This window comes from Mustela lutreola, chromosome 11, assembly GCF_030435805.1.
Source record: "Mustela lutreola isolate mMusLut2 chromosome 11, mMusLut2.pri, whole genome shotgun sequence".
In the NCBI taxonomy this organism is placed as follows: domain Eukaryota; kingdom Metazoa; phylum Chordata; class Mammalia; order Carnivora; family Mustelidae; genus Mustela; species Mustela lutreola.
The window spans coordinates 70108512-70132414 of NC_081300.1; the positions used below are offsets into that span (position 1 = coordinate 70108512).

General features: G+C 50.4%; 1 protein-coding gene across 4 annotated transcripts in view; it reads right to left on the reverse strand.

Annotated features, from left to right (window-relative positions):
- Positions 1 to 23903, reverse strand: part of NF2 (NF2, moesin-ezrin-radixin like (MERLIN) tumor suppressor) — a 79890-nt gene that overhangs the window by 3999 nt on the left and 51988 nt on the right. For 2 of the 4 annotated variants that reach the window (XM_059140837.1, XM_059140835.1), the window contains 6 exons: positions 21672 to 21785; positions 18988 to 19110; positions 17842 to 18059; positions 16384 to 16489; positions 13446 to 13573; positions 11501 to 11666 (listed from right to left, as the gene is read on the reverse strand). In XM_059140837.1, the coding sequence (XP_058996820.1) occupies positions 11501 to 11666; positions 13446 to 13573; positions 16384 to 16489; positions 17842 to 18059; positions 18988 to 19110; positions 21672 to 21785 (855 nt within the window). Of the gene's footprint in view, positions 1 to 2321; positions 9666 to 11493; positions 11667 to 13445; positions 13574 to 16383; positions 16490 to 17841; positions 18060 to 18987; positions 19111 to 21671; positions 21786 to 23903 lie in introns of those variants that run through there. The other 2 variants (XM_059140836.1, XM_059140840.1) reach the window with 2 other exon arrangements.

Sequence of the window (23903 nt, forward strand, 5' to 3'; positions counted from 1 at the left end):
TCAGTGGACCTCTCTGAGCCTCTTTCCGCTGGAGTTAAACCACAGAAGCCAGCTGGATGGTCTGGCCATTGCCTCGAGCTCTGGCAGTCTCTAAATCTGAAAAGTCCTTGGTACTATCTCTGCTCCCTAAAGGTGGGGGAGGAAGGCTCGAAACCCATCGCTTCGCCATCAAACACAGGCAGCGTCGGTGTGCTCAGATGAGACAGCTTGAGAGCCGGCTCTTTAAACCCTGCCAAATCTTGTGGCCTTGAAGTTCCTGACTAACAAGCTGAGTGTAGGGAGGCGTCTGAGCTGTCTTCTTTGGTGGAACCAATTTCAGAAGCCCTCTGGAAGAGCCGGCTCTAATAAGACTGGAGAGAGCTTTCATTTCTTTGCTTAAATGGAACTCCCTCTAGAAGGGAGCCAAGTTTGGATGGGTTTCTCCCTAAATGCAGTCAGAGGAGAACGGCCAGGAGTTATGTGCTCTCTGATAATGGGACTCACAATGGTAACCAGGAAAGAACGAGAACCCGAGTCTCACTGGGACAAAATCCTCTCAGGGGAGAATTTAAATCAAAAGGTGTGAAACCAGGGGCGCCTAGATGGTGCACTCATGAAGCGTCCAACGTGGCTTCTACTTGGGTCCTGATCTCAGGGTCCTGGGATTGAGCCCCGTGTCAGACTCTGCAGTCAGGATGGAGTCTGCTTGAGACGGTCTCTCCCTCTCCCGCTGCCCCCTGCCTCCACTCATGCTCACATGCATGCTCTCTCACTCTCTCAAATAAATAAATACACTTTTTTTCCCCCCCTAAAAAAAAGGTGTGAAAACCCAGTGTCTCCACTGAGGTTTCTTAGACCTCAGGTGGGCTCCTCAGTGGGACAGGGAGACACCCACAGCCCTTCCCCACACTGAGTCACACACAGGCACAGCCAGGCTGCCTGATCCAAAGGCACTGACCAGCTGGGTGGCCCTGGGCGGGTCACTCACTCGCTGTGCCCTCAGCAGTCGGCTGTGAAGAGGGGTGGTGGCGCCCCTTCCTCACAGGGGGACACACAGTTACTGGGAAGCACCGTGAGGCACTCAGCAACATGCGTGAGGTGCGCTGAGAACTCAACAGCTGTTGTTACTCATCACGACACCCCGCTTTCCCCCAGCTCTGGCTCCTCTCCTTCCAGGGGGGAGCAGGGCAGAGTGCAGGCTGGAGGTGGTGCAGGAGAGGGCAGGCTCAAGCTCTGTGCCGGCCCTCACAGCCTCCAAGATCAGGCACGAGGCTGCCCCCAAGAGACCTGGCCACTTCCCCAGGCAGGAAGCCCAGGCTGCGGGGGCCTCCGAGAGCCTTCCGCTCATTTGTACGATGTTGGCTCCAAGAATTCCTGGATCCTCTACCCAAGTTGCATGCTGGCTGTCCCCTTGAGGTGCCAGGGGAAGGTTTTGGCAGCTCCGGCAGCACCACATTCCAGTTACTCAAGCCTGTGTTTGTTGGGATGCAAAACCCTGTTCCGGTGGGCCAGAGGCTTCCCTAGATCCGCACCTGACACTGCAGGCCAGGGACTCGGCCTGACTTCTTATCTTGCGAGAGCAGAAGTGGCACCCCAGTCCGAGGAAGGGTTTGGAGTGAAGTCAAATACTCTGGCCACACAGAAGTAGGAAAGCACCGTAGACCCATGCCCTCAGCAAGAGGAGAGAGCACCACGGTCTTCCATAAGGCACTAGGCTGCTACAGCGACAGGCAGACCCACCAGACCGAGGTGGCTGACCACACTGCTGCCACTGAGGATGCTAGGAGCCTCCCGCATCGGGCACAGGCAGACTTGACTGTTGTGTGGCTCCTGGCGGTCCTAATTCCATTAGGGACCCTGCTGTCTGAGGAAATTACCTCCATAAGCCCACTTATCTGCTGCTGGAACCCATCCAGTCACCACCCTGGCCTCTGCCTGCTCCCCCTTTAGCAGCATTCTTTCTCTTAGACATCAAAATGTCCTCCTCCTGAGTCAGCCAGCCAGTTCTCCCTGTGCTCGTGCAGGAAAGCAGGTGGGGGAGGCAGCCAGTGAGAGAAGGGTCTGCAAGGAGAAGCCCTGGGGTTCCTTCCTCTGGGCGGCAACTCAGAAGCCCAGGGGCAGAGGTCAGGAGGGCCTCCTGGACACTGCCAACAGCAGCTCCCAGCTGTGCTCCGGCCTGCTTCCTCTCACCTGTGGGATCTGTCACCACCTGCTATTTCTAGAAACCTCACTGACTGTCACGTTTACTGTACAGCTACAGGCAGGAGGTATTCATAAGAGAGAAGGGGAGGGTTCAGAGGATCACAGCACAAAGCAAGCCCTTCAGAAAACAAACGGCCTCTGTGTGTCTTTGTGTGCTCATGAGAATTGGCTAACAAGCGTCCTGGTTTCCCTGCCACCCGCTCATGCCCTAAGGTGTATGAGCCCACATCAGTGTTTGGTCTGCCTTGTCGCTCAGTGACAGGACCGGCTCTCTCCTCACAGCACCACGGAGCTGGCCTGACGAATGCCCTCACCTCGCTCCTGCGGGTCAGCTCCCATGGGTCACACTGTGAGAACCGAAGCCAGTTTCTCAGCTCCCCCCCCACCACCCTGCACTCTTTAGCGGCCCAGCGCTACCCCTCCTCACCCTCCTGCTTGACCTGCTACGGGAGGGGGGAGCACTGCCTCTAGGAGCCAGGCAAATTCCCCAAGGGGCGTGGGCTCTATGACCACACCACCACGGCTTATCTCCACATCTGACCAGGAAGAGGTCTCCTCCGAGCTTCAGTAGGTGTTGAAGCAGAAAAGCCTCAGGATGCCTCGCAGACAATGGCTGCATCATTCTGGAGTGGGCTGAATCTGGTCCGCCTTTTCAGATTCTTCCTGAGTACAGGCGGCAAGAGCTCTGTCTGAACACAACTAGTGACCATGTCTGCCACGTGCCATTCAAAAGTCACACTGACTCCAGACAAGGGCCAGCCACGGGGCTCTTGGAGGTCATGCCCAGTGCCTCGGGGAAGCAGTAAACCACACAGGCCCTGCGCAAAGCCCCCAGCCCGCAGTGCTCTTGCCAGTTCCCTGAAGATGACTAAGAGAACATGAAGTTTCCTCACCAGGCACTGGGCTGACCCGCTTCTCTCTTCCAGCTGTCTCTTCACATCTGATTAAAATCAGCCGTGTGAATAATACAGGAGGAATTAAGTTCTCTCTCGACCGAACCGGCTGTTCAAGTCTGTCACTAATCCAATTCCACTCGGAGGAGACAAACTTCCTCTGCTTTCCCTGCCGCAGATCTATACAGCTTGGTTTTTATCTTACAGGGGCTCTGATCCACCTGTTGGGCCTGGACCCTTCTTCCTGCCCAGCATCAACAGCTTCGAGCCCGGTAGAGTCCCCCTCACCTCCTGCTCATTCGTCCCTCAAACTGCCAGTTGTCTGTGGCCACCAGGCTGGGAAAGGGCAGGAGAGGAAGCCACCCAGAGAGCTACACCTCTTCAAGCAATCACAGGTGTGTGTGGTGTCACCACGTGAACACATCCACGGTACTCCCAAGTTCAGATTCGGCAGACATATATGCCTCCTTAAAGAGACAGAGGAGGCTAGCTGCTCTCAAGCCTTGGCAGGACTGGGTGCCCAGCAGGCGCTCCCTAACCTGCGCATGCAGGCCAGATGCAGACTCAACCGGTTCCTGCTCAGGTCAGCATTTCGGGCAGCCCCTTGGGATACAATGATCTGGCACTTGCTCGCTCCTGAGAAATGGCTCCAGGGTCTGGGGACACCAAGCCTGGAAGGCACCTGTGACAAGCCCAGGCTCACCACCCCCCCTCCCGGGAAGGCTCCCAGCTACAAAGGATCCTCCAGCATCATTCCCAATAGTGCCCCCTGCTGGAAAAACACAACAGGAGGCGATCTGCCAACTCTCCTTCCAGCTCTCCTCTAAAAGTCCTTTTGGGGGAATCATTTCCCAAAGTGATGGGAGGGTAACGAAATGTATTCCGGCACGGAGCCTGCAGCAGCAAGGCTGCTTGATTAAGAATGAATTACACTTTCATCAGCACATAGGGAAAATTGATTCACAAGACTGCATTGTGATAATCTTGTTCCTAAAGCAAAAAGGGGTGGTGTGGGGGTGGGCAGGACACAGAGCCACTTCGGCTATCAGTGACGAGAGAAAGGAAGTGCTACAATTAAGCTGGGAGAACAAAACTAATCAGAGCGCCAGGATTCATCCAACTCGTCTCTGGAGGCCTTGCCTCTATCCACGCATCCCCAGGGAGGAGAAAGGAAGGTGGGAGGGGGACCGTCTAATTCATTTTCAACAATAAGACCCACAATGCTGAACCCATTTTAGATACTAACCTAATAACTCTAGGCTTGGAGACTCTGCTTGTCCCATAAAAATGCAGTGGAATTGAAATGCAAGCCCTAAAATCATGTTATACTTCCTCTCCGCCACTACATATTGAAAATGAAGGAGCGGGGGAGGGCACAGATTCAAAAGGACATGCAGATTCTCTGGCGCTGGGATCCTCCAGGAGAGAGCCAACTCTGGAGCAGAAAGGTGACAGCCAAATCCAGCAGCGGCAAATTCCAACATAATCTTTGGTTTCGGGTATAATCAACATTCCCCCTTCCAAATCAGAGCTGAGGGAGCAGGGCCAGGGAAAGGGGACAGTTGCTGTAAGGTGGCCAGATTGAGCATTTCTGTCATCTTGCTAGTGATGGCTTGCACCCAGATGCCATCTGGCGATGTGCACGGGGAGAGAGCTGTGCGCACACTTACCCCTAAGCAGGGGTGGGATGAAAGGCCAAGTCCATCCCAATTAACACATTCATTCAATTTGCTATTCGTTTCTTCATCTGCTCTGGAGAGAAATTGGCCAGAGAAAACCCTGAGGGCCTCTTTCATACACTAATCCTTTAGGGACCTAAAGCAGGAAGATGCCTGGAAACTGATGCGTGCCTGTGTCTTGAGCTGCCCGTGTGATGCTGGCAGGGCCCTTTGCTACCCCGTTCCTCTGTCTGGAAAATGGACTAATCAGCCTGATTGACCTCCCTGGGCAGGTAGAGGCTAACTCACAGCTAAGGCATACTCTGAGCGCCAAGTACCTCTGCAAGAAGTCGCAGATATCCTGGTGTTGTTTTCAAATCGCCACTATCAGAAGGGAAATCACGGCAAGGATCGTAAGAACAGAACCTCCAGCCCGCAGAATGAGTTTGCAGCCCGTCTCTTCCCTCCCACTGTTGCAGTAACAAATCAGGTGCTGGAGGAGAGCTGCACTGAAACACATCTCCAGTGCTGAGGGACCAAATGGGATGTTTTACTGCATCAAATAAGGCCCAATAATGTCCTCAGGCACTTCCAAATGGTTGTAAAATATCCTAGGAGGGCAAAGCAGGTTTTGTAGGCTCCTCAACGCCTCCCAAAGGGCAACTGCTTGACGGGGTAAAGTCTCCCCAACCAAAAAGAGGAACTAGGTCATGGTCTTTTGGAAGAGAGGTTGACAGAACCTTCTACCTAGAGAGCTACCTGAAACAAGCAAGAGAACAGTAAGCCCACCCCAATGGAGAGGCCCGTGCACATCTAGTTGGTGCGTGTATGAGGTAGGAGTGGCCCTGCTGGGGGGGTGAGCCCCGGAGCATCCAGGGAGACCACATTCCCTGAAACCAGGCTGAGCTTCCCAGCGCCTTCCCTGGGCTTCCCCCAGAGTGGGGAGGAGTTCGCCACTGCCCTCTCTTCCATGTGTTTTCTATCCTGCCTGCTGCTGGGCCTTGCTAATCCTTGCTTCCACCCTGTGCCCACCCCCCTTTCTTCTTCTGCCCCGCTCCAGCCTCTGCCGCCCTTCAACAGCAGCAACAATAGAAGATTCTGGAGCCAGGGAGCCAGTGCGCTGCCTCTTATGTCAGGGAGGAGGATGCTGCAGCGGTCAGGGCCCAGTCTGCAAAGCAGGCAGAGCCACTAGGCTTGAGCTACCGCGGTCACGGAAGGGCTGAACACATGAACCACACACCAGCAACAGAAACTGTTCAGAGGTGGCTGACCAGAGGTCACCAGGGAGGCTCTGGCCGTTTGTTTTAATTGTGGGAGATGCCTTTCACGCATACGCAGTCTTGCCCTGTGATTTATCACTTCCCTGGGTGTTTTAAGTGTTCTACTTCACTTCGCCAGCCCTACGTCTCCAAGGGGAGTCCGCGCAAATTGAAGATGACATTGGACTTTTATGTCTTCCTGATTCAAGAGGCAGCTACGGCTTCAGAGTACTGTCAGGGCTCCTCATTCCTGCTCTTCCACCAGCGCAAACCATAGCTGGACCTTGAAGGCTCAAACCATTTTACTAATAAAACAAGTGTTCTAAGCTCTATGACCCCCATGATTCTCATCTATCAATTTCCTTTGAAATCCCATGCTTCCTTGGAGATTGGGGGCACAAAACTGATGACAAGTCTGCGGGCACTCAGATCGGCTCGGGATCAGGGGAGTTGAAATGTGTCCCTTGAGAGGAGATGAAAGCAAGACCCTGAAGTGTGCAAGCTCCCAGACTGCATTTTCGCCTCCCAAGTGTGCAGCACAGCTGGCCACTGCTCACCTCATTAGCACTGTGGCTCTGAAGCCCATGACACCTGTGTTCCCCTCACCCCAGTCTCACTGCTAGACCTCGCTCCCTCACTCACAAGACTCAGAGGCCAGGAATATGTGTCACTGTCGCTCTCCCTGAGAATGAAATGAATCTTGGTTCGGGGGTGGGGGAGATGGCTTTTGATCACTACGTGCCAATCTGGGTCAGGCGCAAATGTCAAACCAACTAACTGATTGTCAGTTGAGGGGGAAAATGTAGGGAGTTAAGATCGGCAGGAGGGGCAAAATACACCCTCGCAAACTCAAATCAGATAGTAAAAGAACCAGGGAAGTTAATTCTGGCTTTTTTAAGTTTTTACCTACAAATTCCTGGAAATTAATTGCTGAAGTCTTATGGTGAGCTATTTCCTGTGTATTAACTCATTTACTGCTCAAAACAATCCTGGGGGTTAAGGACTGTTTCATTCACTTTTTATAGTAGGTGAGGACACTGGGCTTTAAGAGTAAGTAAGAATTATGGAGAAAGTAAGTGGCAAAGCAGTGGTAAGCTCATTTAACCAGACCAGACAGCCTCTTGGCATTTCTAAGGGAACATGGTAACCCCTGAACCAAAGGGTAAACCCCTGGAAATTAGCACCCCCGAGGGTACTGCGCAGACAGTGTCAGACACGGAAGCCTCACGGTTAGGAAGAAGAGCACTGAAGGCGAGGAGGAGGAGGAGGAACGTGCCCGGATCACGGTAGGTAGGTAGGCAGATCCATTCTTTCCTTGAAGAAATCAAGGATCAGAAAACATTAAAAACAAAACAAAAAGGAGGGCAGGCTGCTTTGAACCAAGACTCAGGAGTGAAACTCTCTAGTTCACCACCAGCCTTCCATATCCTGGACTTTGCAGATGGAGCTTTGCCCTTTACATTCTCAGCGGTCTCACTTCCAAAGCCCACAGTGGTGTTTTTTCTTCAGTTAGGCTCACTTTGGCCCAGATGGGAGCAGGCACGACCCCAGAGCTCCCTCTGAACAGGCAGGTGGCTGCTCGGCAAGTGTGGTCACTGGCTCCAGGGACTACCGAAGTCCAGGCAATGGAAAGGGTATCAAACTTCAGGTGTAGCAAAAACTCCATTATTTCATCTAGTGATCCTGAGATAAGTCCAGCTGTATTAAAAGCCAAGTACATGCTTTTATTAACCCTCGAGTAATCAGAATCCTTGATTAACTGGAACATGGCAGCCTGCTTTGAAAACAAGTTCACATCAAGATGTTTTTTAAAAAAAGGCTTCTGTGAATGTCCTAGGAGCAGTACAAATTTGACTACAAATCAAACCTCATTTGTCTATAATAAGAGCTCAGTGAGAACTGATGGTCAAAATCAGGCCCCTGAAGAATCTAACCGTTCTGAATCATTACAGAAAGAAGAAAGATGAAATCGTCTCAAGGTGGAATGGTAGGGTCATATGCAGGCATAGCTGACAGCACCGGCTGAGACAGGAAGGGACTTTCTGCTGGGCCCGGTGCCAGCCACAAAGTCCAGGAAACCACAGTGGATCCACCCCATGGTCTTCTGGGCACCACGGGGTCATGAGAACAGATGATCCCCCTGTCCTGCCTAATTCTGGGGTTCGGTCATATCGCCCTGCTCAGAACATGCACGTCTTGGTGCTGGGCCTTTGATGTCAATGTGTGGTATGAAAGCTGAAGAAACAGGAGTCTGCTAACTCAAAGCATCACACACAAATCGGGTTCATGCTATGGGATCTTGGAGCCACTGACAGATAGAATCCATCTTGTAATGCGATCCATCTGGGACTTTAATAGCGAACCTCTCTTGCTTGGATAATAACCGCAAATAAGATCTATCTTATGCCAGATCTCGCTTTTTGGTACAAAGCTTCCAATGTGGGGCGCCTGGGTGGCTCAGTGGGTTAAGGCCTCTGCCTTCGGGTCAGGTCATGATCCCAGGGTTCTGGGACTGAGCCCCACGTCGGGATCTCTGCTCAGCAGGGAGCCTGCTTCCTTTCCTCTCTCTCTGCCTGCCTCTCTGCCTACTTGTAAACTCTATCAAATAAATAAATAAAATCCTTAAAAAAAGAAAAAGAAAAAGAAAAAAAAGAAAGCTTCCAATGAGCTTATTTTATTCTAATAGCAGAAACTGTGCTGAGGACACCAAAGGACATGTCCTACGTGACCGTCGGGTGTCAGTGGACTCACTGGCTTTCATACCGCTGGGGATCAGGAGCACAGGGAGGGTGTTATGTTATTCTGGGCACTAAAATGCTCCCCTACTGCTGAGGCATGTTGGGAGGATGATGAAGCACTGCAGAAGGAAAGCAACAATCATTCCACTAATTCACTCAACAACCACTGACTCTGCTCATGTGCTGGGTGCCGGTGGCTGTCCCAATGTGAGTTCGTGCTGGCCACAGCTCTACCCCAGGCTATGGCGGAGCTGAAGCAGAGATGGCCTTTATGGTGCCGACGGACAGACGGTCCACTTAGACAGACTACAGATCAGACTGCTGTGCTGGTGGTTTGCTTGACTTGGAAAGAAAGAGGATGTGTACAGAAAGGGGAGGCTCTAACGGGAAACGAGGGAGTGCGGGCAGCCCCTTCATTCCACCACCAGAAGTGGCCCGCTATGACCATGGGTCTTTGGAAACTGTCACCACATGAAAGTCTTGATCTGGAGTTAAAGATGTCCCAATTTATCCCGTTTCCATGCTCGGGCTATTTGTCTAAGGACTACACCACTGAGACAAAGGACTTTTAGACAGACCTCACTGGACAAGAAGCCACGACCATCCCCAGCCCAACGATAACACAAGATGTGAAGGACAGCCGGTCCTACAGCCCCATGACATGCTCTTCATAACGAGGCAGCCTTCTGGACCCCTGGAGGCTGGTCTGGCCCCACAGGGTGGACGCCTGCTCTCAGGCTCTCAAAGCATGCTGCGGCCAGTACCCAGGTACCACCTGCCCTTGGGAGGGCTCGGCATGGCCCAGGGACAGAGACAGGCAAGCTCATGCATGGGTTAGTATCACAGAGGGTAGTACCATCACCACATACAGAGTACCTGGGAATAACCTACTTTGAGGGCTCAAATGCAGATAGGTCTTCTGCCTTGGGCTTGAGGCTAAACCAGCAAAATAAAATGAAGAAAAACAAAAACATACCCTGTGATATCAACAATGCCACATGTGCCATTTGCAAAATGCTCAGACAGGCCTGAAATTGTGACAAGTGACTTCATTTGTTTGTGTTTATGGCTGGGAAACAGGTCTCTCCGGCTTCCAGCACTCCAGGTCCCCATGGCTGAGGGCCCAGCTCACCGCAGCAGCTGCAAAGATGAGACTGCTTCGGGGGCCCAGACAGGGGATCCGGGGGCTGGGGAGGGGACGGTGCTGGGGTAGCTCCTTCAAGGGCGGACTGGCTCACTTGGCCCAGGGGTCATTTTACCTCTAGGCTCCCTGTGTGAGGCCTCACTTGACCTCTCCTTCTGCTAACTGTTTAATAATTTCATTTCGGAAGGGAAACCCAGTAAATGACGGGAGCAGAGGAAAGCAGAATGTGCACTGGGGTAAAGTCTTTCCTTTCCGGTTATGCTAGTAAAAGGAATTCTCTACCGGGTGCCAATACTAAACTGGAGTTCGGGAGAATTCCGGGCTCCTGACTATATCCATCAACAATGGCAAGGAGGTAAGGAGCCCTTGGGAATTTTCAGATACAGCTCAACTATTGAAAACAGATACTCCTGGGGCGCCTGGGTGGCTCAGTTGGTTAAGCATCTGCCTTTGGTTCAGGTCTTGATACCGGAGTCCTGGGATCAAGCCCCACAGCAGGCTCCCTGCTCAGTGGGAAGCCTCCTTCTCCCTCTTCCCAGCCCTTACTCATGCTCTCTCTAATAAATAAATAAAATCTTTTTTTTTTTTTTTAATAAAATCTAAACAACAACACCAGATACTCCTTAACCTGGGACACCACTTTAAAGACTAAGGTAAAGAATAAAAAACCTATCTAAACCATCAAGATCGAAACTGAATGAACAGTCTAATCTTAATGACACCTCTTTTACAGGCATGTGCCTGACCCTGGGCTATCAGTCAGAAGCAGGTGACTAGTAGGATAGGCCATTTCTGCTTTGCCCAATGTGAGAGAAATACACTCTTGGGCTGACATGTATACGGGATGTAACCTCCTCTAAAATGTTGAAAGCTCAAAGTATCAGTAGAGAACGATCTGAAACTACTAGCAACATAAATGAAATTTCACTTTTTAAAACGTTAAGCTTCTTCTAGATAGTTACATGTTAAGTATGAAAAAATGTTAAAAATTCAGGATTTAGGGGGCGCCTGGGTGATTCAGTGGGTTACAGCCTCTGCTTTTGGCTCAGGTCATGATCCAGGGTCCTGGGATGGAGCCCCGCATCGGGCTCTCTGCTCAGCAGGAAGCCTGCTTCCCACCCCCCCTCTGCCTGCCTCTCTGTCTACTTGTGATCTCTGTCTGTCAAATAAATAAATAAAATCTTAAAAAAAAAAAAAATTCAGGATTTGGTTTCTTTAAAACAAGAACAGAATTTTTTTATAGTCCTTGCATTTAAAAACCCAAAAAGACCATTCTCAACAGCCTCTGTTTCGTTTTGCTTTCTCAAGAAGTAAGACAGCTCCCTGGGCAGAACTCCCCTTGGCTTAAAAGACAGAATCGCTTTACTGCTAAATGATGGATCAAAACCCATCTCATAACAGTGATTCATTTCATCTGAGCTTTTAACACAGGCTCCCCTTCCATCAGGCCAATGGGTTCACAGTCATTGGTGGATTAAATTCCCTTTCTGGCATGAGTTAAAAAATTTCCTCAAGTACATATAAAAAATGGTAACAGTCTAATGACTCGGCTGCTCAGGAAACCAGATGCCAACCTCACATTTCATTAACAACCGTCCTGATCGGAGAAGGAATGGAGACTCCATACCTTTTTGATGGTATTGTGCTTGCTGCTGGTGCCACCCCGGTCGGAGTTCTCGTTGTGCAGAATATCCAAGGCTGTCTCCCTCTCTTTGAGTTTCAGGGCCTCGATCTCAGTCTTGAGTTCATTTAGCTGCTCCTGCAAATGCTTGCTCTTCTCCATGTACTCCACTCTGTCAGCAAAAGGACAGTGTGTGTCACAGCTTTTGGTGGCCCTGAAACATGGGATTCAGGGCCCCATGCAGTCCAGGGTCCACGTCTCTGCCTAGCCACTCCCAGGCTGAGAGAGCCTGGGCCCATCACCTAACAGGTCGGGGTAATGCTCACAGAGCTATGGTCAGAATTAAGTAAAAGCAAGTGCAGGAAAGGCCTCTGGTAAACTCTCATAAAGTAGTCTCTACAAATACCCATGACGGCAGAGAGCTTTGAGTTCTGCACAAGCAACGACACATGAATCAACATTCCCGGCAACCAAGACAATTTCCTTGTCTCAGTCCTGCCCTGGTAAGTGATTCTGTTCAAGTGACCTCTTCTGATAGGCCCTGGCCACATCCCGACTTGTTTTGCGATATCATCTCCTAAAGAGCATGCAACCCCAGGAAGAAAAAGATCCCCGCCATCGCCTGCAAGTAAATACTCTGTATCTGTGACGGTGAAAATCTGGAAATCATCCTCAAGGTGTCTGCCTTCAAGGGCATCAGGCAAACCACGCAACACAAACATAGGCACTTTCTGTAGCGAAGCCCATGGCTGGCATGTGGAGTCTGTCATGTACACCGGTAATAAGGAAACACAAAGTATAAAAAAACAGGACTCAACAGAAAGTAGCCTCACCTGCTCACAACCATGAAATGCTCCCTGTGCCTGGTCATCGGAGAAAGGCTGGAAGGGCAACTGGGACAGCAGATACCACAGATAAAGAGGCCGTGGCTGCTCAGCCTGGGCTCCAAGGAGACACTGTCCTGAGAGAGCAAGCCCAAGGATACTGGACAAGGTGAGAACCTCACACAGGCCTCACACAGAGACTCACATAGGCTTGGAGCTGAATCCTCGTTCTGCCCCTCACCAGCCCTGTGATGCTGGATGAGCTCATTAAACGATGTAGATCTCATTTATAAATGTCACACTAAAACCTACCTCTGATGTCAGCTTGATGTTCGTTAGCAGGAATGAAATGAGACAATGCTAGAAAGCCCCGCCACCCAGGCATTCTACATGGTTCTCCAGCAAGCCGTGGCACAAGCGGCCAATTTGGGGGTATAGCTCAGTGGTAGAGCATTTGACTGCACAAGCAGCCAATTTACCTACGGCTGGGAACTGGGGGAACTGCAGCCGGATTTCTTCTGCAGCGAGACTCCTTGCTTGCCTCGGTTCCACCAACCGGGAAAGGAAGGAGGAGCGCACAGCAGAAGCCGCTACGAACAGGGCAGGCAGGGCTCAGCTCAGGGCTGCCCCAAGCAGCAGGGCTAGCCTGACCCAGATGTTTGCTTTCCTCTGACCTTGAACCCAAGTCTCTTCCCTGACCCTCATTCTAAACCTGGGAAGTGCCACCCGCGCCTGTCTCAAGCGCCAGAGAAGACAACCAGGAAACCTGTTCTGTTCCCGTGTTCGGACATTATCACAGGCTCTACCTCCATGCGAACAGCAGTCTGACTAACTCGGAGATCCCTGACAAGCAGTCCTAGACTGTAAATGAGGTTTCAAGCCGCCATAAACTCCAGGTCACCAATCAAGGATCATTGTTAGCCTGCAAGACTGAATGCTGGCATGATGTCCTTCACTTCTGATGAGGAAATTCTTCCTTCAGAGGGTGGGAACAGAGCAACCCCTGCAGGGCTAGTGACAGGCTCCTATGGTGACCCTCCACATTCTCCAGGTCCAGATGGCCCCACTCTAGCTGGGGAGGGGACAAGGTCAGCGGGGAGGGGACAAGGTCAGGGGGGACTACGTACTTTTCTTTCTCTATCTCCATGGAAAGCCGCTTCATGTCAGTATCCTTGAAGTCGAAAGACAGGCTGTCACCAATGAGGTTGAAGCTTGGTATATCAGGAGGCAGTGGTGCTGGAATTGGGTTCATGGGCTATGAATGAGAAATCTCCAGTTAGGAGGGCCAGGTTCTATGAGAACTGAGCCACTGCTGTGTTTACCATCCCCCTCCAGCAGCCACAGAGGCAATGGGCACAGCTCGGGCCCTGCTCCCACCCAGCACCACCATGGCCTCGCATCACCACTGTCACTCATTTCTCCTCCTCCAATCTACCCATGTTGGCTGCTGCCAGGTGATAGACCCCAAAGATCTCAGATCCAGGTAAATCATTACATTCCTCTCCCCTCAAACCTTTAACAGCTCTTCATGCTCAGCCAAATTGAAAAACAAACTCCTACTCACTTCTTCGTTGAAGAAGACCCCGGGCCCTGGGCTAGGAGCTGGAGAGGCAGAGAACAAGACAGAGTCCCTAGCTTGGAACAGCTGAAAGTATTATCCAGTCAACAGAGGTGCTCATAGACCATCATGGTTAGGTAAGAGAGATGCTGTAGCCAGAGAGTAAACAGTGGCCAAGGGAGCTGGAGAAGGCTTGCTAGAAGAGATGCTGCTTCTGCTGGCACCAGATGATGTGCCAGAGGAAAAAGCTTAACCGGCAAGAGGCATGGAACTGGGCAGCGCAGAGAAGGCTCAGTGAGAACGCTGACGGAGGCAGGTGGGAGACAGAACCAGACCCTAAGGAGCTACCCTGCATGCTGAGGGGCTTGGGTTCAGATGGAGACAGAGGAGGGCTTGAAGCAGAGGATGAAGGGATTAGATGTGAGGACTTTCTCATCCCAAAACAAAGGGTCATCTCAAATATGGTCTCAATCTAGTCTAGCTTTTCCGAGGAACTGGTTGCCCTAACCAAACGTGAACAGTACCATTTCTGTTCCTTTGCTGAAATCACTGCTCTCCCTATACACAATCTCTCTTTCAAGGCCCTTCTCAAATACTAGGATTTCTCACCAAAGCCTTTCTAGACCCCTCTTGGCCAGATGGCAACTCTCTGCTATGCGTTAACATTGTGTTTCTGGTTCTGTTAGGGCACTTCCCTAACTCCGCCCTGTAAAAAAAAATCCCTTTTGGCTATGTCTTCTTCCTCACTGTTGGCAAGTTTCCTAAGGGCAGGAAGATCTGCCTCTCTCTTCACCCTTGGATCCTTGGCTGAGTCTGGGACAGCATCTGGGAAAGGGGAGAGGCCCCGAGTACTAATCTGAGATGATGACAAGGCCTGAGGCAGACTGCCTGCGTGGGTGTTGAAGGTGGTGCAGAGAGGGGGCTTCTGGGGTACTAGAACGTTCTGTTTTCTGATTTGGGTGCTGGATGCATGGGTGTATTGAGTTTGTGAGAATTCATCAAGCTGTACACTTATAATCTGGGCACTTCTCTGTACATACGCTATAGTCCATCAAAATTTCCGAAAAGATGGGCACAGAGTGCTGCACTGTGGGTGAGAACAGACACTGGTACGACCCCTGTGGAGAGCATCTCGACGGAAAACCTAACCCCACGGCTCTATTTATGAGAAGTTATTCTACCAGTATATTCACCGTATGTGCGAAGATTTGTGCTCAGGGGTATTTTCTGTAGTTTTGTTCACAACTGCAGAAGAAAACAGACTAAACACTCATCCACAGAGAACCACTTAAATGAATTACAATCCATCCGTACTGCGAAATATGATTAAAAGACTGATATGAACTCCTCCACAACTTATTTATTTACTGCGTGTAGAGTGTATAAAGTTTGCTCCAGTGTGCGTTGTTTTATTTATTTCTAAGATTTTATTTTTGAGTTATCTCTACACCCAACGTGTGACTCGAACCTGCCATGGCGAGATCAAGAGTCACATGCTCTTATCGACTGAGCCAGCCACGAACCCCCCACATCTCAGGTGCCCAGCCCAGACAGTGGCAACCTGCGGCAGGACCAGCAGCCCACTCAACCCACCGGGCCGTGAGAGACAATAAGGAATGGCTGGCTTGGGGTAACCTAGAGAACCGGAGCAGATGACAGGAGCACACTGCTCACATTTCCCTCCACCTCAAACCCTGGGCTACTTCAGTCGCTGTGCACCTCTTCACTGCCTATGCCGTACGAGTGGCCAGTGCGTGTGTTTGTGCCTGTGGGTTACACGCGCACACCTGTGTGGTGGCTGAAAACACCCCCCCAGTCTCTTGCCCACCTAGCTCGTTCTGACATCCCCTCTAAGAGCCTGCCCAGGTGCCACCCTATGCCTCTCCTGCTGCTCCTCAGGCTGGGCTACATTCTCCTCCAGGCCCCTGTGCACCCTGTCTGGGTACAGACTGAGCATCTGCCTGGTATTACATGGAACAGAATAGTCTACTGAACTGAATGCACAGAGGAAGGGGCAGGGAAGACTTCTCTATTCACTGTGTGGCCCTGTTAAATTTAAGTCTGCCTCCTTGTCCCAAAATTGAGTCTGGAAGCTTGTTTTTACGTGGCAATCATTCATTCTGAGGTACATGGGGTACCCCTTCCCAGAACTACAATGACAATATATGGTATATGCAGGTAGCTGAAGGTTACATTCAGCTTGGCATCCAGAGCCTATCCTCTTCTGAGGATAACCTGGGACTATACTACTTAGAATAAGAAAAACATTTCAGAGCTGGGAAAGGCCCTGCTGCCTGTTATCTAAGTAACTGAACAGGTGACTTGTCCAAGGCCAGACGGCAGACCAGGCATCCTCTCCAGTCCCCAGCTGCAGGCCCAAAGCAGCACTCACTCTGCCATGGCCACCCGGGGAACCAGAGAAAGCAGGGGAGCAGAAGGGCTGGGAGGGAAGGGAAAGCTGTGAGGTCTGCAGCAGCTCAAGGCTGGCAGCCCCCAGCCAGGCTCACCGGGTATGTGGGCTTGGTGGTGATTTCCAGGAGCTTCTGCTTGGCTCTTCGCTCTGCCTCACGGGCTTCCTGCAGGTCCTGCTTCAGCTGATCAGCCTCCTTAGCCCTGCAAGGAAAGGAGGAGCCAGTCAGCTCCACGAAGGCGACAGGTGGCAGAAAGCAAGCCCTCTGCGCCACTATTCCCCTGGAAATGAAGGTCATGGGTTAATCCTGAGGATGGCACCAGATCAGGCAAACAAGGCCAGTGGCTGTGGGGGCATTTATATGAAAATCAGAACTTCCAAAGCAAGGACAACATTCCTGAGTTCTGTTCATTGCAACAGTAAATCTAAACCAGAAGAGCAGGGAAGCTAGTGGGCAGAAGTCAAGTTCAAACCTTTGCAGTTGGTGGAGTGGGAGGAGAAGTGGGGGAGGAGCTAGCAGCTTCCTCTGCTTCACTTCTGGGTGAGAGTGGGCTGGGCAAAGGTACAGTACAGTGGATCGGAGGTCTTATATTGGATTCTGAAGGGCAGCATGGGAGAAAACTGATTCTTCACAGCCCCTAAGTAAAACACCTGCAGGCCTGGGGCCAACCTCAAGCAAGATGACGAGCACCAACGCTGAGGGCGTCACACCTCACCCTGCAAGACACAGGACCCAGGGGGCCCGGCCCAACATGCATCAGTCAGCAGGGGAAGTGACCTGCACACAGAAAGAAAGGGGCCCGAAACAGGGCAGGAAACCAAGAACCATATTCCCAGAACGACATGCAAAAAATGGAGAGGAAACTGTAGTGAATGCACCTTGGTAGCAAAAAGCCAAATTCAAGTTTTCTGAATCAACAGAGCCAAACACTGTGGGGAATGCGCCAGTGTTAATCTGAAGATGACAGGGCCAGAACAATCCCGAGCCTAGAATAATCTTTGGGAAGTAGAGACTACAGTTGCATCCTTCAACCTGGTTGTGAGCTGGCCACAAAGAGGATCCTGGCCCTCCCCTCCTATCTGCCTCAGGAGCCTTAGCACCAAGAAGGGATGCAGGGAAGGGGGTTCCTCCTTACTTCGTTAAAGGTAAATAGCTGCTGTCTCCCCACAATTCCCCTAAATGAAAAGGGAAAAGAACCACATTTTTTTAAATATAAGAAAAGCCTGCTTACAGCTCCTCAGCTGAAAGCAGCTGGCAGCTGTGCTTGATGGCTTTCCTGCCAACACAACTATCAGAGGGACGGCGGTTTATCACAGGCCCAAGCATGACCAGAGATCCACTCAACAAGAGAACTGTGTTCCTGAGCCTTTTTACTAATTCCAGCCCTCAAACCCTCTATCGGCTTAGGTACCAGTTCTCACCAACCTGTCAAGGGAGGAGCCTCCCCCCGCCCCAGAAGATGGAGAAGCAGCTTGCGGACAAGTGCAGTCAAGCTCTGCAAGACCGGATGGGCCTTCGCCTGAGCCCCAGGGCCCGGGACTCCCGACCTCTCACCTCCTCTCTGACTCCTCGGCCATCTTCAGTGCCAGCACCTCGGCCTCCAGCACCTTCTGCTCCATCAGGCGCTTCTCCTCCTCTGTCCGAATGGCTGTAGCCTTGATGCGCTGCATTTCCTGTTCAGCCTCTGCAGCCTTCTGTGCCAGGAGTTTGGCCTCCTCCTCTGTGATTTGGGCCTTTTCTGCCAACAGGTCAGCCGTCTCCTCAGACCGCATCTGGAGAAGAGCACTGTCAGCTGAGAGGGGGACCACGTACCCATCATCCCCCTCCAGCTGTGGCCTCAGACATTCAGGTCAGCGAGAACCAGGGTCTCCAGGGCCCTGCCACTGAATGTCCCATCAGAGGACACTTGGGCACGGGATGACAAGCCACACTTTCAACTGTTTGGAAAGGTTCTTCAGGTTCTGCCTACGGGGAGCAAGAAGAAAGTGCCTTTCTGAGTGTCCACTTGAGTTGAGGCATATGCTGTATGAGGAAGAAAACCAACTTTACCTTGTTTTTTCCTTTTAAATCAGTGGTTTAAACCAGTAGAGACTGCTCCCCTGGGAGACAGGTAACAATGTCTGGAGGCATTTTTGATTGTCACAAGTGGTGGGGGGGGGCGTGCTACTGGCATCTAGCGGGTAGGGGTCAGGGACACCGCTAAACATCCTGTGAGCCACTGGACAGCTCCCACCATAAAGGGTGATCTGCCCTAAGTATCAACTGAGAAGCCCTGCTTTATTTATTTATTTATTTATTTTTTTTTTTTTTTGAAAGATTTTATTTATTTGACAGACAGAGATCACAAGTAGGCAAAGAGGCAGGCAGTGGGGTAAGCAGGCTCCCTAAGAGCCCAATGTGGGGCTCGATTGTGATCATGACCTGAGCAGAGCCAAAGGCAGAGGCTTTAACCCACTGAGACACCCAGGCGCCCCAAGAAGCCCCACTTTAAAGGCGAGGCCCAGTCAAAGTGGGGCTTGGCCGCACATGAACTTCACCAGTCCGCCTCCGCCGACACAGGTGGAACTGATTTTTTTTTTTTTTTTTAGCTGAAATGTCAAAGCATATGTTAATAATCTGTGGTCGTTGGGAGGCTTAACTTCCTAAACCCACGTGAGTCCCCATGTAGCCTCCAGGGGCCCAGACCCCCAAAGCAATCACCAGAGCTTCGTTGGCCATTGTCGCCTCTTCTTTCATCTGCAGCAGCCTCCTCTCCAGCTCGTCCCTCGTGCGCTCTGCCTCCTCCCTCATCTGCTTCTCTCGAGCAAGTCGCTGCCGCTCCATCTGAGGGCCAATGACAGTGGCCACTGAGTCACGGAACCCATGGCCTGCAGTGCCACAGAGGCCCGAGAATGCCCAGTGTCCAGAGTCCCCCAAGGAGACCCTCTTCTCTCCCCTTTACTTTAGGTTGCCAGTGTCATTCTTGTCACCCGCCACCCTTTGTCCTTCGAAAACAGCTGCAGGATCGAAGGCTGTGTCCCTTGAAAAAACGTCTAGAGGTGAGAGAACAAACACAACAATAAAAAGGCAAGCCCTGTCAAGTGTACCCAGATCGAAGGTGCCATTCTTCCACACTGTGTGCTGAAATGGCCACCCTGCCAATATCCCTTTTTGTTGGGAGACCTCATGTGGCTCTGCCCTGCAGCTGACAGGACACAATGCAGGTCCCTTCTCCCTGAGACAGAGCCCCAGAAACACACCGCTCACTTCTGGCTGGAAGAGCCACTTTGCCATTTCTCTTCCACACGGACCCCTCCCACATCTCTAATTTCTTCCCCAGTCGCTCCTGCCGCTGACCCACGGAGAAGATGGAATGGTTCTACGTGAGACATCGGGAGTTCACACAGTGTGTGTCATGGTGGGGAAGCTGCAATGCCACCATACAGGGGCCCAGCCTCACGCAGAGGCAGCTCCTGGCCAGGACTGTGACAGGAGGGAGCTGAGCAGGGAACACAGCAACCTCCCCCAACCCCGTCCTTAAGGCACCGGTACAAAGCCACTGCTGCCTCCCATGCCTTCTGGATCACTGTATTAATTGGGCCACATGCAGAGCTTAATAAGGGGAACAAGCACAGGACAAGTGCTATTCTCTGTGATCGCAGGGTATTAACTGAGTTCAGAAAGCAGAAGCCAGAAGTGACCACAGCTCTATTTTCTTCCTTATATAGAGCACATTTAATTACTTCTTGCTTCAATCTTCTCCCAAACACAAGATTTTTAAGACTGCTGCCTTTTCTAAACACTGAGCCAAAAAAAGGGCATTGGGCCTCAAAGGAATAATGCAAAGACAGCAATAAAATACTGTAAATTCTTCTCCAATTTTCCACCTGCAGATCAGTGAAAAGCTTGGCCAATTTTTTTTTTTCCTAATTTCCACTGCATTATGATTTCCATTAGGTAGATTACTGTACCTCCATTATTCTCCACTTGAAAAAAATCCCAGGAAACCACCTTCTGTTCCCAGCACTGCACTTTCCTGAGACCGCCACCCACTAATAAGGGGCCTCCTGCCTACAAGGTCGTTTCAGTCTGCAAAGGCTTTCAGGGGCAATGGTCCTTTGATCTGAGACCGAGAAGACATACCATTAGCTCCACTGGACAGATGGGAAAACTGAGGTCTGGGAGGTAAGTCATTTACTAATGTCACATACTAAGTTTCCCATCTGGCTCCAAGGTCTGTGTCTATTCCACTGGGCCATGAAGTCCTCAGCCTGTGGCTGCCAGATGCCAGGGACATGTCTCTGGTGTTCTACAAGCAGTGCAGGCCAGGGCCGTTTGCATTCTATTATCTGCCAACAGCTCCGAGGCTGTCGCACTCATTGCCATTTTCAGATCTCTCACTTCTAAGCTTTGCTTGTCTGAAAAGAGGTCAAAGAAGGCTCTTCTTGAAGTTGCCACCTAGACCTGTGCTGGCTCAGGAGTATTTCTTTGTCCAAGAAAACCCACTCCACCACCGTGGCCCCCAAAGCAGCCCAACAGTCTGTCGTCTCACAGAGCAAAGGGATGGAACGCTGAAGGCATGCTGGCTAAAACTGGGCATTTCGTTCCAAATCTCAGGGCAGGGAGCCAGCCTCACTGGAGTCCCCACATCAGAAAGCTGCACACAGACTAATGATTACACCTCTGAGCCTACAAGTCCTGAGGGCAGCTGACTGCAGCTGCTGCTACTCTGTCTAGGAGTTGGTCCAAAACCACAGTGGATATTCTCGGCAGCGAGGCTCAGATTAGTTGTGTGGATTTCGGTGAGTCAACATGATTTGAGTAGAAAACAATGATGCGGACTGTCCAGTCTGCTGATAAGCACTCCCAGCACCTCCCACCATGGGCAACATGCCGCCTGGGCTGACCTGTGGCAGGGAAGTGGGGCCGGAGTCTAATTAGCATTCCCTCAGCAAGCATGAGACGCTGCTGTGCATTCTATCACCATCTAATTAGAAAAGGACAAGGCTGGGCAAAGGAGACAGGCAGGCAGAAAGAAAGCAAGCTAGTTAGGTGGACAGACTATGGGTGGACGGATGGATGGATGGATGGATGGACGGACGGATGGACAGATGGATGGACATAGGCTTGCCTATCCCTTCCCAAGCCTGCATTAATCACACTTCACTTACTTAAGTGGGGAAATACTAGAAATGTTTCTTTTACATATGCTGTCAGAGTTTATTCCTCCTTTCAGAGCAGACACCCCATTGGCTGGGCATCAGCCAGTGAAGATCCAACAGAGATAAAATGAGAGAAGGTGTACCTATGGCTGAACGACACCTGTCAGCCCATGACTGCTGCTCACCTCCCAGGCCAAGACCACGAAGCAGCGACAAGGGTGGTTCAGACACGGTCTTGCTCACCTGCTTTCTAGCCTTCTCCTCCCTGGCCTGGGCTTTCATCTGCTGAACTTCCAAAGAATCGGCCTTCCTTCTCCTCATAAAAAGGTCATGGTTCCCGATACAGAGCTGGAGAATCTGTGGTTGGAAGCAGTGGCAATGTTAAAGCCAGAAGTTTACTTCACTGCCTACCAGCTCACTCGCCCTATGGCGTATTGGTTTCAGGGCTCTTGGGGTCAGCAGAAAACCTGAGAAATAAAGCACGGAGTGAAACACTGAGGCCCTCCCTACTACCGGCCTCCAGGGCTCTCTGCTCCGGAGATAGGCAAAACGGAGGTGCCTTAAGGATGCCAGGGGGGCAAAAATCACAAGTGAGGAGAAGGACAGATGACACTTCTGCATGTCTTCTGGCTGCATCTCATTCTCCTAAGATGTAGCTCTGCAGAGGAGGGAGGGTAGGAAAGTTCATTCAATAGATTGGGCTGGGACAACAGGTGATTCACATGGAGAAAAAGAAGCTGGGCCCCTCCCTTACACCATACACAAAAATCAGAAGGATTAAACATTTATTTATTTTTATTTTTTAAAAGATTTTATTTATTTATTTGACAGAGACACAGTGAGAGAGGGAACACAAGCAGAAGGAATGGGAGAGGGAGAAGCAGGCTTCCCTCCAAGCAGGGAGCCTGATGCGGGACTCAATCCCAGGACCCTGAGATCATGACCTGAGCCGAAGGCAGATGCTTAATGACTGAGCCATCCAGGTACCCTGGATTAAAGATTTATATATTTATTTTATATTAAGATTTTATTTATTTATTTGACAGAGATCATAGGTAGGCAGAGAGGCATGCAGACAGAGAGGGGGAAGCAGGCTCCCTGCTGAGCAGAGAGCCCAATGCAGGCTCAATCCCAGGACCCTGGGATCATGACTTGAGCTGAAGGCAGAGGCTTAGCCCATTGAGCCACATAGGTGCCCCGGATTAAAGATTTAAATGTGAAGACTAAGCCCTTGAAATTTTTTAAGAGAATGTAGAAGAGGGGCGCCTGGGTGGCTCTCTGCTCAGTGGAGAGCCTGCTTCCCCTTCTCTCTCTCTCTGTCTGCCTCTCTGCCTATTTGTGATCTCTGTCAAATAAATAAATAAAATCTTTAAAAAAAAATGAGAGAGAGAGAATGTAGAATATCTTTATGATCAGAGGATAAAAAAAAGATGTCAAGGGGCGCCTGGGTGGCTCAGTGGGTTAAGCCGCTGCCTTCGGCTCAGGTCATGATCTCAGGGTCCTGGGATCGAGTCCCACATCGGGCTCTCTGCTCAGCAGGGAGCCTGCTTCCTCCTCTCTCTCTCTCTCTCTGCCTGCCTCTCTGCCTACTTGTGATCTCTCTCTGTCAAATAAATAAAATTTAAAAAAAAAAAAAAAGATGTCAAACAAGACACAAACAGTACAAATGACTAAGGAAAAGATGTATATATTTGTCTATATTAAAATCAAACATTCTTTGTTAAGACCTTAAAAAGGGAGGGAAAACAAGCCACATGATGGGAGAAGGTATAACCAATATAGAGTACAAACATCCCTGAAAATGATGACCGAAGGGTATCAAATGCTTGACAAAAGAGACAATGAGCTCAGGGAGGGCATGTGTTGTAATAAGCACTGGGTATTATATACAAGACTGATGAATCACAGATCTGTAGCCCTGAAACAAATATATGTTAATTATTACAGACAAATTATATGTTAATTAATTAAATTTAAAATTTTTTAAAAAGACAATAAGCTTGACCAAAAAATATACAAAAAGATGTTCAACTTCATTAGTAAATAGATAGATGCACATTAACTTGCACTGAGATACTATTTCATATGCACAAGAGTGACAAAAAAAATGTTAAAGGCTGATAATATAAGCACGGAAGATTCAAAAAAGGAAGTTGCACCCACTGCATGGGATCTGCCAATTAATTCACCTTCTTTGAAAAACAACATGGTGTAATCCTGAATTTGGACATACACTACAGCCTTGCATCTGTACTCCTAAGCAGATACTCTCTAGAGAGACTACTGCAGGAGGCAGGTACAAAAATGTTCACAACAGCCTGGTTAAAATGGCAGAGAACTAAAAGCAATTATTCATTAATAGAAGAATGACAAATACACACACACACACACACACACACACACATATATCCATAAAAGGAATACTATATAGCAATGAAAATAAAGGGATCGTATCTTGAAGCATCAACAGAGATA